Source organism: Stegodyphus dumicola, chromosome 7, assembly GCF_044657685.1.
Source record: "Stegodyphus dumicola isolate Sdum_Otavi_A_Nest chromosome 7, ASM4465768v1".
NCBI classification, from domain to species: Eukaryota; Metazoa; Arthropoda; class Arachnida; order Araneae; family Eresidae; genus Stegodyphus; species Stegodyphus dumicola.
Genome location: NC_140774.1, coordinates 18,991,973 through 19,007,540, shown reverse-complemented (window position 1 = coordinate 19,007,540; position 15,568 = coordinate 18,991,973). Strand labels below are relative to the sequence as shown.

Sequence of the window (15,568 nt, the reverse complement as noted above, 5' to 3'; positions counted from 1 at the left end):
CAACGCCTCAAACGAGGGAGAAAACCCGTTTGGGTTAGTCTATTTCTTATACGGTCCATGGGGTGACGCTGATGACGTAGCTAGTTCGGAACATGAACTCAAAATTTTGAGAATTGAAACTTTGCTGACCTAAACCGAAACTTTCTCTTGATGAGCTTTCATGCTGGATAAATGCGCACTTTAGCTTCTCCCACCCTCCCTGTGATGACGCTATTTCGCTGTGCTCTCTTCCTTTCACAACAGTATCAAAAATATAAATGATCTTGAATAGGCACGATTAGAGTGCCATGTGAATTGCGGCCACAATTGTCAATTAAAATAAAATTGAATATTTAAGTTTAATCGGCTGCCAAGTTTCCTAATCATTACGGATTCAGCATCTTAGCATTCTACGCAATCAGAATTCTTCCTTTTCAATATGGATTTTGTTCTAAGCTATCTACGTGCTACTCCATCGATATTACTACGTCCTTTTCATCACAAGTGCTACACCAGCAGTATTTCTGCGTTTTTACGTACAGTGTTCCTACAGCAGTACGTCTAAAATTTATTTGTATCACATGTATATACTACTATGTACTTATCAATGTATCTTCAGCGTCTAAAACCAGGTGCACAAAAATGCACCACTGTAATTTTTGTTTTTACATGCGCATCAGTGTAGAGTTTTTGTGCGTTCCAGCGTAAAATCAGTGTAAAAGGTTTAAATATCGATGTAAAAACATGCTTATATATACACAATATATTACAGTGAGATATATATATATACAGTGAAAGTGCTTATATATACACAACAATGTACGCAGCAGCGTCCAACAGACTTTTACATATACGTAGCCTCAGTGTCTAAACCTAAGTGCCATCTGTGTAATATGATTATGTACGTCAACGGCGTATGCAGTGCAAAATAGATGTTTAGTATTAGTGCATTCTCAATATCTAAACCTGTACAGACATTAGGATTTTTTTGGAAGCAGAAGAAATGAAAAATGAGCAATGCCTTCGCCGGGATTCAAACCATGGGCCTCTCGAATACGCGCCGAGCGTGCTGACCCCTACACTACGAAGGCATGCTATGAAGGCGGGAGAAATACCTTATATATTCCACCTTTTAAAGGGAGATTGGGGTTTTAGGGGACCCAATCGCCAAATCCTGGTGGTGAAGTGATAAGCGACGGAGGACGTGGGCACTGTTCCTTTATCATTAGGTTAATCAGTACAGCACCACGTCTACCCTTATCTAGAGTTGGCTAGTTGGTGCGGCCACACGAGAGCTTCGCATAAAACGCGTCATTCACCACCAGGAACTAAAAGCTGAATCATTCACCCCGAACTAAAAGCTGAATCATCCTTCACCTTTTAGTTCGGGCGCCACTGTAGAGACATAAGGATTTTTTTTTTTTTTTTTGGAAGCAGAAGAAATGAAAAATGAGCAACTCCTTCGCCGGAACTCGAACCACGGGACTCTCGAATACGCGCCGAGTGTACTGCTAAGAAGGCGGGAGAAATACCTTATAAACGAGCCACAAACTGCCGAGCCGTAAAAGTTGCTGAACACTGGTAGTTTGTCCGAGGTTCGAATCCCGGCGAACGAGCGGGCTGCATGGGCGTTTTCATGGTTTTCCCCATGTGTAACGTGTATACGAACCAGCTCCCCTTAGAAAGTCTTCCACGAAGGCAACCCTCTTCTTAGGTAGATACCTCTCGAGTGCTTTTCGCTAAGCAGATGAACCCAACCAATATCTAAACCTGTGTGGGCATAAGCCGCGCAAGGAAAATTTATGTTTGTAAATGTAACAGTGAGGAATTTATATGTATCAAATCAGTATAAAGTGTTACATATCAGTGTAAAACGTTTAAATGCCAGTGCAAAATTTTCAAGTAACAGTGCACAGTAACAGCTTCTTGCATGTTGTATGAAACTATTGTCTTATGCTTTTTCCCTGTATGGCCATTAGAATCAAAAGTTCCTATTAAACTACCGATGCCGGGTTCCTGGGGCGTCAGGGAGCTCTTGCTTTGTACAGTTGCGGATTCCGAATGATACCTGAAATGGCCTTGCAATCTTGTGTAAATAAATCTTTTGCTAGCAGTTACAATAAGCTGAACAGTCTTCGATAAAAAGCTAACAAATCAAGAGTTTTCATTTGATTAAATTAAGATAAACCAAAACGAATTGTTATTAATTTTTTATCTAGATTTAGGTTCCCGGCGAGGGCATTTCGCATTCTGTATCTTCAAATCTTTGAATGCAATTTATTTCACACTGTAAATTACTCAGCTCCATTTAGAGGTTTTCGCGTTAATTTTTAATGCTTATGAAAATAACGTAAACTCGAACTTCAAATAAAATTAAAATCTTGATGTCTTTGTAACAAACACTGTTGTCTGCAACAATTTTATAATTAAAATGTCTTCGGGGGCCTCCTGTTTTAGACCACAAATTTACAAACATCTTAACATTCGCAACACTAACTAAAAGCTTGACCTGAAAAGCAATTTATTAGTCTTTCTGTCAAATATAAATTAGCTAAACTGTATTACGCAGTACTAGAATGAGTTCATTCCAGACGATATTAATATGTCTGCAAACATTTCTCTTTCAAGTCAGAAATTCCTGTTGACGATAGAAACACGGGAAGTGTGCGATGGTTAAATCTAAAATATTCTTTTTCCCTATCACTACTGCTAAAATAACAAACTCATTTATACACTTAACTGTTCGAAAAATGTGTTTCATTTTTCATCCCGTGCGTGGAAACTTTGCAGACAGGAAATGAGAGACGTTTAGAACTGAAAGATATAATTTACACTTCACAACTCTTTTAGCTACCATCAGTTAGACTGACTGAGAGAGACTTTTCGAATTTACAAAGCTTAAGTTATGGTTAAGGTACACAATAACCGTAATGGAAGTACTCTTAAAGAATAGTTAACAGCTTTACTATTAGCCAAAAACATTTTTATAAAGTTCTGCAACGTGCTAAATGATAAACAGGCATAAAATGTTTACAGTGCTAATAGTTGCAAGTAATTATAAAATTTAACAGTGCTCTACTATATTAGAAGGAGGTTATATTAGAAAAGATGAGGATAAAAATTATGTATGGCATGGACGCACTTAGCTGATAGTGTTTATTAAAGTTTAACAACGTTTTTATCCAAAACACTGTGTGTACAGTGAAGTTTTTGATTCATTTTTATGAGCTGATTAATTTTGTTATTTTGTTGAACAAAGTTGAGCTCATTGTTGAACAAAGTTTGAGTTATGCTCTAAAATAAAACATTCAAATAATGGATCCATCTACATTTAATCTTTATTAAATATTATTTATTTATTACTGAATTTTCATTTAATCTTATCGCCAAGTCCTAAAATGCATATCCTGCACCTCCCCCCCCCCAAAAAAAATGGGACAGTTCTAAATTTCCCAATTGAAGCTGATTGAGGAAATTTAATTTGCATTTTTCATAAATCGAAAGCGCAATTTAGGTTATATATTAGGTTTATATACAGTATTGATTTAACATAGGTATTTTGAGACAAAATCAGACTTTTTCTGAAATGATATGTCGATTATTTTCCATACTTAGGTAAGTGATAAGTGACGGTGGACTTGGGCACTGTCCCTTTGCCGTAAAGATTAATCAGTACAGCACCACGTCCACCCTTATCTAAAGTTGGCTAGAGATTGCATATAGCTACGTATAGAACATAACAATTATTCCTGTAATTACGCAAGTAAACTTGGGGGAGCTTTCATGCAGGGCTAGTACATATACACTACATGTGTGCAGAAGGCGGTTGCAGACCTCAGATGTAGCTCAAGGCAGCTACATCTGAGGTCCTGCTGCACCTGTGAGATTTTGTACACATAGATACTTATTTATGACAGTGTTTGCATATAATGCGGTACTGTAAGTATTTTCTATATTATGTTACGTAATTCGACATTCATATGACTTTACATTACTATTCAGAAATGACATTACACTTGCGTTACGTGGTATTACATTTACAGTTTGTGCAGCGTTCGGATTCAGCAGTGTTTTTATTATGTCCAATGTGACATTAGATTTTGATACATATTGAGCAATATAATTGCTCTGGCAGTTATGCAAATGAGCTTAGGATGTCTGACATGCCGGGGCATGTAAATATACATTTCTACTGTTCATAGGCGCATCTTGCTATGTCACTGCGGTATGCGCAGGATTGTACTGTACATATGCTTTTGATACATATTCTAAGATATTGTCCTTTGACTGTTCAGTACATCCGATGCGACATTTACATTTAAATACACGTATTTAAAGCAATTAGGTTGTGCAGCCACTTATGGGGAGGGGCACTGAGTAGCATTACACTTACAATTCAGGTCTAGACAGAGCCTTGTACTTTCTTTGTCTGACACGTCATCCATATTAATATTCACTGTTGAATTAGTGGAGATGTTCGCGCATACTTGCTGATGTGCATGAACTATTTTATATAAAGGTTCTTAAGTTATTTACATTGCTTGAATTTTGATTGGTACTGCTGAGATGTTGCGGTACGCTTCGGATATACAGTACATGTACACATACGGGGTATACTTGGCATGTTTGACTTACTGTTGGTAGAGTTTGCTTGTTCAGTGCTATATTTACGTAATCTGAGGAGACATTTCTCAAAAGCCATGCAGGCCTTGCACTAATTATTCGACTGCGCAAAGGTCAGTGCCGTGTCTGGCAAGTAAATTCATGATTTTAATGATCTGTCGACACAGGTGCTTCTGCTTAATCATGAATTTACAGAAGGCCTGCGTATTGACAGTTGGAATACGTATGTGCAGTTCGCTGGTTAAGTGGGCAGGTTGTGACATAATGCTCCGGAGTACCCAGGTGGCCACAACTGCACTGATCTGTCTCAGTCATGCCATGCCTGGCAAAGTACTCCAGGAAAGGCCCATGGCCCGTGATATAGCGCATCAAGTGCGTATTAGAACATAGTCGGGCAGGGTTTACGTACATTAGATGGTAGTGTGTACGCCTGCCTGTTTGTTCAGTGTCCCATTCTTCCTGCCACTTAGCGAGAGCCTGCAGATGGAGATGTCGTTTCAAAGTAGAGTGTGGCCATGGAATTTGCAATTCCTCCGCTTCTATGTTGAGGACTGCGTCTTTCGCGAGGAGGTCGGCGCACTTTTCTCATTTTGCGCCAAGGATAATTCACTTGGCGAAATTCTTAATTTATGCTAACCTATTTTCCTTTTACTGTGCACTAACGGAAAAAAAGGAACATCATTAATTCCTTTAAATATATTTAACAAGGTGCACAAACAATATTTTGACGTTATAATCGCTCAAAAAATATGCCAAATTTCAAAACGAACCAACATATAAATTCACTTAATAGCTTGGGAAATTTTGAATAAATAACTTTAATTTTTTGCAGGTATAAGTAGAAGTGCTTAAGGTGATGGTAAAGATTTTATAATTTAAAAATGTTTTCGAAAAAATTATAAAAATTCCTAAAAATACAAAATTAAAAATAAATGAGAAAATATGTGCCAATTTTACTTCTATTGAGCCTAAATTTGAGAGAATGGATCAAGTAATTTTAATAAAAAAAGAGAGTTTAATAAAAAAAAATGTACCAAATTCAATTAACACTGAGGAGCTAAAATTTTGAGAGCTAATTTTTTAAAAACTGCTCTGGCGATTTTTACAAAATATAGCACTTCGGTATAATCTCAGTCGTGAAATGGATATATGGATATATGGAAGAAAATCACATCGGTTGTCAATTTAGAAAAAGTCTTACTTTTTAATTCTTCCATTCTCATTCCCATGCCATTCACGCCGTAGTAAGTTTCACACGTCCATTTCTTTGATTTTTTTTTTTTTTTTTTTTTTTTTTTTGAGTCGGAGGCTTATTAATATATATCTAACGTGCAGTACGGAATAATGTATTAACATTTCCTTAGTCTCAATAAAAAATATTATTATAATAGATGTAAAATTCCTTAGCTTTCTTAATGCAATTCTTTCGTTTTGCAAATGCAAGAACTTTTTTGTTGGAAAGTTCGTGCAGGTTTCAATGAAAAATAAAAATGCTGCATGAAACTAAACATAAAAAAACTATCGTGCCTGCTTCAAAATCTCTGTGTATAATGTGCACCACCTGTAATTCATCTACCCGAAGTGACAGTCTCTAAAGATATAATTTTTTTCGTGGGCAACATAAATGTGAATTAGTTTTTCATACAAAGTTCTCAACGAAAGCGTTCTTACGGCCCTTGCTTGTTTTGCCATGATTAATTGCCCATCAACGAACGATCTTGAGCCATAGTCATCTATAGATCTTGAGTCATTAATTATAGGTTTTCCTTTCGAATATCTCCATAAACCCATAATGCAATATTTATCGGAAATGAAAGGTCGGAAATGAGATAAAATGTTACGATAAATAATTTTTATGAGACTTTTTTTGTAGCCGAGAAATTACCCAGCCAGTATTCATTCGATATTTCAGTATGAACTTTATCAGATATACCACTGCACTTTTATTTTCCGATTTGCTACATAGAATAAATGTAATTTTCCGATTTCTAAAGAAAGAAAGCCATTATCATTACAGAAAGGGTTATGGATTACAATTTCACCAATAAACTAACAATGAGAAGAAAAGTGCTTGTATAAGCAAAGGGACAAAATGGGTTCAGACGTAATGGTACTAGACCTAATGGCTTTAGTCCGGCCAGCTCTGTTGATGGGAAAAGGAAATATGTTGGCATTGTGAACCATGATGGAGGTTTTCAAAATATTGTAAAAAAAAAGTATGTTTTAGATATTAAAGGTCCCCCAAAAAGATTTGATAAGGTTTTTTTAAGCTCTCGCTGAACTCGCTGTCTACTAGTTTGCTGTTGCACTCACTCCTACCAACTTTTTTTTTTTTTTGTCTTTTTAGCTTTATTATTAAGCATCGTTTTCTTCGCACTTGTGTCATATACAATTCAACGGCAAAATCGCAACATCGATATGTTAAAAGCAGCATATGCTTAAATTTTCCGATGTCAGAGTTAAGAGTTGCATACATTTTTTTTTTTTTTTTTTCGTTTATCATATTAACGTTCGGTTTTTCTTAGTAAGATCGCTTATAAAACATTTTGGTCTTTTTATTATTAATATTTTGCATGTTGACTTTATTTATTAAATATCACATTCTTCGCACTTAACGCCACATAAAATTTAGTTCAACAGCAAAGCCACAATATACTTAAAAACAGTATATCTTTAAAAAATTTCGAATAGACAGCCTCGCGTGCTGAAGATAAAAATGTTTACTGCTCGCTTTCAAATCGTTGAGTTTGTGAATCAAAAATTCATTAAAGTGTTACAAAATATGAAATGAATAATAAAAAATATATAACGTCATACCATGAAAATATTGAATGTTTTTAATTGAATAGCTCATGAATTTGATGCATTTTTATTGTTTAAGTCCATCCGATTCAAAAGTAAGGAACTAATAATCTAAAGATCTGCGTCTGTTGCTTTCAAATTGTTTAGTTTTTTAATTTACAACAGACAGAGCACATGAGGGCTACTGCCTAAGGGAAGGGATGCCTTTGTGGAAGACTGGCATGTATCCACTTTACACATGAGGAAATTGACGAAAACGCCCATTCGTCAGGGTTTGAATCGAGTGGGACTACCAATGTTCAGTGACTTTACCACTCGGCTGCTGTTTGGCCATAGCTGTCTGGACCCGAGCGATTTCGAATGATGTCTTCCCTGCGCAGTGAACTATATGCTGTAGAACAAATCAATTTTTGCAGCAACTTTAGTCTAAAGGAAGAAAGGAACCAATGCTGCGTATGTCCAACTTTAATGAACCTAATGGCAATAAATGCATTTATTTAGTGCGGGAAAGACTGCATCCTAAAAACGACGCTTTTTCCTACAAAATAAAGGATTGCAAATATTTATGCTAATTACTATAAGTAATTATATATTTTACGAGTAACATATCTATCCAATGTGTCATAAGAATGTGATCAGGATCTCTCAAAACGGCCGACATGTCGGATCCAGTTTCTGTTGCTGCAATTCACATTTGTGCTACGTGCCGGTCTGTGTGGTAGTTTCTGTAAAAATTCTTAATAAACTCCATATCGAAAGTTGCATTTTAGTAAGTAATTGCAAACACTCACAACACTTTCTGCTAAAAACCGCGCAAATTACTTCAACGCTCATTGAAAAGACGTTTGGAGAAGTGAGGTCTATATTGAATCTTGTAAAATGTATACCTTTGTTTGAGAAAACGGATTCAGTTTTCTTTAGCTAGAACTTCAGTGTTTTAGCTTTAAATTACATGATTGCTCGTGGACAACAGCACTGAGCGGAGTATTAAGCAATGAAATATTGCTATTTATAATCTTAAAAGTCCGTAAATCTTAAACTGGATACATCTATGAACAAGCCTGAAAATCTGAGAAATCGAAATATTCGTTTAGAAATATTCAGAAGATTGTTTATGGCATCATCGCGTGAATCAGTCTCGAGCTGCCTCGAATTGAAAGTCGTGAAGCGATGAAAATGGCTAAAATTGCTCGCCATTAGAATGACAGATATGTGACTGATGGTTATGTGTTTTGTTAGTTTTTTCTCTGCTATAATGTGATAGGCTGACGTGATTGTACAGATATGTAACTATCAAGGTTTGTATAAAGGTCAAATGAAGATTATATTTTCTGGTGCCAAATTATTGTGACTAGAATTCAGAAGGTGGGCCTCAGCTATGATTCTTTTTCTCACTGCAGTGCAAAACGAAAAACGTATATCAATTCCTTTGTTTTATTTTCCCTAAATGAGTAAGAAAATCTTTTCGATCGTTTCAGAAGAAAAATTAATACCTTGTTGCTCTCTCTCCTTTTTATGATCGCTTCCGAATTTGCCAGAATGCGAATGGTGATAAATGCAGTTTACGTTTAAAATTTTAGCTTTTAAGAATTCAAAAATAAAAGGAAATAGATTCGTAGTGAGAGGTTCACCTGCTGTATCCCGCTCCCAGACTGTCTTTTAGAAAACCCTGATATATAGGTTATGTCCCACTTGAGGCTTTCCTAAAAACTGTGCCATTTCATCCTCTCTAGATAGGTGGGTAAAAACGATTCCCATTTCAACTATTTCATTCAGAGTCAATAAAAAATCGAAAGCGTGGTAGTATGTCACGTGATTGTGTTGTACGTACAGGGTAGTCATAAAAACACTTTCTTAATATACGAACATCTGACGGCCTATCCGCACAAACAATCGAAATGAAATTTCAGACATACTTATTTGAAGGTATGCGCTCGAGATTGTGATGATTTAAAATAATAGAGTTCTCACAGTTACGGTGACTGTGAAAAAATTTCGGAATTTTCGAATGGCAGCATCCACTTTCTTGCTGCACAAATTTACCAACGCACAGAAAGACCATAAAGGGCGTTGGAACGATACATGAAGAAAATTGCCGGCGTAAAACATTCGCAAAGATCATTATAAAGGACCGATGACAAAACAAAAGAAAATAGGGAAAATCTTTTGTTGGAATTAGAAGTTTTCAACGTGTCCCACCTTCAAAGACGACAACGCATTGAATGCGAGAGATTGTTGACAACAGTGACAAATATACCATCACAATTGCAACAGCGATATGTAGTTAATAACATTGTATTGCGGTCCGGATGGGAAAGTGTTTAATGATTCTGACTACTACGCGGAAGGTCCCGGTTTCGTATCCTGGAGAAGACATGAATGTAATTTTTCCGTCCCTTCATAGGAGGCAACGATGACCCATAAGTGCCTCCATAATAAAGAAACCATGTATTTAATATATTTTATTAATTAAACAGCAAACAATATAGAAAATGTTGAAAAATACCAAAATTTGAATAATAGTAATTTGTTTTATACTCATAAATTAAATCTAGATACTGAAGAGCTAAATAAAAAGTTGACTGAATACTATGAAATTATCCCAGATGGAATTCACCTCTGGCTGAGAAATTCTATTCCCTTTATAATCTGAAGACGTGCAAGAATTATTCTCAACAAATTGCGTTTTGGACATATTGGAAAATTCGGAAACGGAAAGAGAGAAATAGTCGATGCTTGGATTTCATTGCATTTCATTAATCGCAGCGGAAAATGTTTAAATCCTTGTTTGATTTCTTCCCTCTCGAATTACTCGAAAACCATTTACTTTTACAAAACTTTAAATGCTAATAAGTCTCTAATATTTCAGCAAGCAAAACAAGTCCATTCTTTGAACTTCATTTGTAACTTAAAAAGATAACATTAGCTTTAAAAACTGCACATCTTCATTGATTGCAGTAATAACTTAATATAATAATTTCTAAAAACAGAACTTAAATTCCTTGAGAAAAAATACAACTTACTTAGTAATCAATCGTATTACCGTCAATTCGAAGTATTTGAAATGCGCTATCTTTCCTAAACAATATACTTAATAACTCAAAGAATAAATCTGAACGTTTTTTTATCATATAAGCCTATTATGGCATTACATTCTAATACTAAATGAACATCCATTTAATCCTTTCATCCAAAGACGAAGTTTCATAAAAAAAATATTCTTTTGAGTTAAAAGGATGCCATTGAAAAGGATTATATTACTTGATATCTTATCATCCATTTTTATATACTGCAGAAGTAATCCTTTCAAGGTTTAAGGAAAATTCTTTGGTGATGCCATTTTCTTTTGAATTAAGTTTAATAATTATGTTCTTTTCCTTCGCTTTAAAGTGGAAATCGTAGTTGTTGCACCGCATTACCTCAGCTATTTATGTAACGCCACCTAGCGGAAAGAATATGACTACTTAACCCAGAAGCCGGTGGAAATTTATGAGGAGTTGAAGATATTATACTGCTGTCAAAACGATAAATCGCAGTCAGTTCCGGCACAGCGTAACAGAAAAATTCCCCTCTGTTTTTCTAAATGTAGGCTAGGGGGATGATCACCAACCACTGAATACGTAAAACAGGAACTTAATATCTAGGTAATTTATAGCGTAGTGCAATTCATGGTGAACTAGAGGAATTAATGAGTATCTAACGTAACAGCATTGACCAACATCTGGTTAATGGTATTCGCTGGTCATAAAAGTAACGTGTAGTCATTCTTATAACAAAATTGACTTCGAAACTAACTTCCGCATTCCAACCAAATGACAATCAATAATTTTATGTGTTTTGTGAGAGGCTGAGAGGTAAAATTCACGGTATTTTCTCATTAAAAAGATGATTTCACTTGATATGAGTTTTTCAGAATCAGACAAAAAAGGGAAATTAATTTTCTGCCCAAGGTATAATGGAAATTGCCTTTTTATCCATGTTTGGGTTTTTAGAAATGTCTTTTCCAATTTGGGAACCGTTATGTTACGTTACGCTACTACCGTATTTCCCCGAAAATAGGACCCGGTCTTATATTAATTTTTGCTGCAAAAGGCATGCCAGGGCTTATTCTCAGGGTATGCCTCATTTTTCATGCACAATAATTAACATTTGTTTATGCTCAGGAATTATATTTCTTCAGGTTCAAGAAATACATTTCTTCAGGTTTAAGAAAGACAAAATCTTTTATGCTAATGTAGCCATATCGTCTTCTTCTGCAACATCGTCATAAAGTTCCAAATCACGAACTCCAGTCTGAATATTTTTGAGACTTTATTCGCTCTAAGACCATTTGCCCTAACCCTGTCATGCTCAGCAGCAGAGCTCTTCTTGTTTATGTATCCTGCTTATAAGGCACTGGCAACACAGTTGTCCGTTATTTTATCCTATGCATTCCTCACCCAAGTATATTTGTAGAGACATTAGGAATTTTTTGAAAGCAGAAAAGAGGAAAATTGAGCAATACCCTGGCCGGGAATCAACCACGGACCTCTCGAATTCGGGTCGAGCGTGTTGACCAGTACACAACGAAGGCATGCTAAGAAATTGGGAGAAATACCTTGTTTTTAGGGGACGAAATTGCGAAATCCTGCGTGTGAAGAATCATCATCCATTACCCTTTTGGTTCGGGCGCCACTGTAGAAGCATTAGATATTTTTGAAGCAGAAAAGATGAAAAATGAGCAAAGCTCTGGACGGGAATCGAACCACGGACCTCTGGAACACGCGTCCAGCATGCTGACCACTACACTACGAAGGCATGCTAAGGAGACGTGAGAAATATGTTATAACCTTACCCTCTGATCAATGGTAGCTTGAGACCCTTGACCCATAAATACTAAAGTTTCATCCAAAGCAATCATGTTCGACAGTTGTCGAAGTCGATGTCATCAATGAAACACTTGAATGCAAGTGCAAGCTTAATCACTTCGGTATCCCCCAGTCTAACCATGCTCTCTGTCTTCTGAAAAAGAATTCTTATCACTGAAGGAAATTTGCCTTGGGATTTTGTGTTGTGATGCTTTAGATTTGTCTGGCGATATGTCTAGCTGTGGTTCCATTTCAAAGACAAATGATTGAATATCAACCCTGCAAGCAACCAAACCCATTACCCTTCTGTCAGCAATCCATTCACAGCTGATATGTTTCAATTCAGGAAATAATGGTTTCCTGCCTGATTCACACTTATGCTTCTTGGTATTTCTGTCGTCGACTATTTACTGGGATTATCATATTGTGATCGCCATTTTCAGACCCTTCGAAGATGTAACTTGTTTCCTTTGAAGAATGTTAGAAGATTTTTATCTCTGGAGTCTTCTACAGTTCCTTTCTTTCACTCAACGAAATAATTTTCTTTTGCATTCATTTTATCTGGGCATCAAAATTTATTATTCCTTAAATTTATTATTAAATCAAATGCTAAACCTTCGTTGGTAACGCGATATATTGGATAGTGAAGATTCTAATTTGTCTCAACCAATTCTGTATCCATCCAGTCTATTACGAACCCGTACGCAAGCAACAATATGATGAACTGAGGATTGGTCTGAAGATTGAAAAAGGTAGAAACTATATATGCCAACACTTAAATAACACAAAAGTTAAATGATGGTAATAAAGTTAAAAAGACAAAAGTAAATGCTTAGCAGGAGTTACTGCAAGAGCAGACTGGTAGACTGCGACCTCAGCGAGGGCGTGAAAACCTTAACAAACTCTTTTGGGCGATTGCTAAAATCTGAAACCTTTCATAATTTTTTTTATTAAATGCTTTGTCTCATAGATAAAAATGCAAATAATGTTAAATTTGTTTATTTCTTACTACAGACAGACAGACAAAGTAGACAGATGTCTTGTTTTGCACCCGCTAAGTCTTTCTGCACCGATGGCGAAAAATCAAGCTTAGTTGCGAAGGAAAGGTAGATAGAAAGGGGGCAATTACGGTTTCCAGAGAAAAGAACTTCGTATAACCTTACATTATATAGTTCGATGGCAATGAAGTTATAAGGTATTTTCTCCCTGCTTCCAGCATGCCTTCATGGTGTAACGGTAGCGCACTCGGCGCATATTTGAGAGTGTGCTACCGTTACACCATGAAGTTACACCATAACTTGGAGTCCCGGCGAGTAAATTGCTCATTTTTCATGTTTCCTTGCTTCAAAAATTTTAATGACTCTAGAACGTTTATAGTATTCGCGAGAAATTTCAAAAGACTTCTTCATCAGGGGTTGTAGATGCTCGTCAGTCAATCGGATTCTTTTCTTATTAATTTTCAATTGTGAAAGAAAGATGCTCACATCTTTTAATAAGATTTATATCGCACTGTAAATTAATTAATTTATAAGGTATTTCAACCTCCTTCCTAGCGTGCCTTCGTGGTGTAGTGATCAGCACACAGAGCCCGTATTTCAGAGGTCCATCGTTCAATTCCCGGCGAAGGCGATTACTCATTTTTCATCTTGCCTGCTTCCAAATAACCTAATATCTTTACAGTGGCACCCGAACTAAAAGGGTGGTGGATGATGATTTCTCCCCACCCAGGATTTGGGGATTGGGTCCTCTAAAAACCCCAATCGCCCTTTAAAAGGGGGAGTATATAAGGTATTTCTCCCACCTTCTTGGCGAGTCTTCGTGGTGTAGTGGTCTGCACGCTGAGCCGGTATTTCAGAGATCAGTGGTTCGATTCCCGGTGAAGGCGGTTGCATATTTTTCATCCTACCTGCTTCCAAAAACTCTTAATGTCTCTACAAACTCATTTATAGATTTTTGATGCGTTATTCATGTTCGAATGGTAATGAAAATGATGTAAACTCTGACTTCAATTAACTAAAACACTGCAATCTTTCCATCACCGTACTTGCAGCAAATACCTTATTGAAATGTATTCGCGAGCCGGCAGATCTCCAGTTTGAGACAACTTCCGTATATGTACTTCTAATGAGTTAACTGTTTCTCTTATCAAAATTCTAGCGAATTTTCAAATGTATTTTCATTTATTTTACGTCACGCACGTGAAATTTGTCATTTAAGTACCTAATTAATGTATTATTTTATTTCAGTGTACGTGGTGGTAGCAGATACTTATGCTCTGGTAGATTTTGTTCGCTTTATGCACGAGAAAGGATTATTAGACAGAGGAGAGTACATCGTTATCTCTTTAGAAGAAGCAGAATTTTATGACCCTACTAAAGAATACCAGTATATCAGAAGAGGTAAGATTATCGATACCTGTATATATACAGTAGATATATTGTTGGTTTATAATATGCTATCAGAGTTCACATAATTCCTTGCCGCAAAAATGTCTTCATAAACTTTAGTTATGGTAATATTTCCGTGGCATAATGATCTTGGTTTAAAATTGTGCAACATCGTAAAATTTCAAACTGAAACCTTTTATGTTAGTTGATATAAAAGGTCTGCCGGTGAAGCGGGAATATTTATTATCAGAATTATTTTTACAGATTTGAGTTGAGTAAACAGTTTACTTTTTAAAAATAACGCCGCTCAAGTGAAAGAAATTTCTATGTCAACATTCTTCTAATCTTGAGAGGAAATTTTCCATCACTCGACGAAGCAATTCAGCTTGAGTTCGTGCAATTTATTCTCCAGTATTCGTTTTTAATTTCGTGACGGTTTGCGGTCTAATGTATTTACTTATTTATTTATCACCACTGAGCAGGCTTTTGACCTAAGGTGTATACCAAACAGAACATTGCCTGCTCAGCAGGAGATCAAGATCAATCTAGCAGTCGCCACTACCACGGTAGGGCTTTACATATTTTTTTAACAAAATCAGACAGTACATACAGTAGCAGTATTTCAAAAACAAAGACGACTTGCATTCATAGGTTACATATAATTCAGAGTTATAAGTTGGTACTTAATATAATAAAAACAAAATTGCATATTTAATTTTACAAATACTTAATATAGTAAAAAAATAAAATAAAATAAATGAAGGGGAAAATGAAAATAAAAAACTAAAATAAATACAGAAAAAGTAATATAAATAAAATGAATAAATATACGCAAATAAATAAACGTAAATATAAATAAAAAATCAATAAATGAATGTATAAAAATTAAAAAAAAAAAGATTTATACAAAGATTATACAACGATTACTGA

The 15,568-nt window shown here is 35.7% G+C and overlaps 1 protein-coding gene across 1 annotated transcript in view; it reads left to right on the top strand.

Annotated features, from left to right (window-relative positions):
- The window catches only part of LOC118204321 (guanylate cyclase 32E-like), a 440,266-nt gene that overhangs the window by 332,933 nt on the left and 91,765 nt on the right, over positions 1-15,568 (top strand). Inside the window, exon 5 of the mRNA XM_085819935.1 lies at positions 14,498-14,650. Coding sequence (XP_085676061.1) covers positions 14,498-14,650 — 153 coding nt within the window. The remainder of the gene's footprint in view (positions 1-14,497; positions 14,651-15,568) is intronic.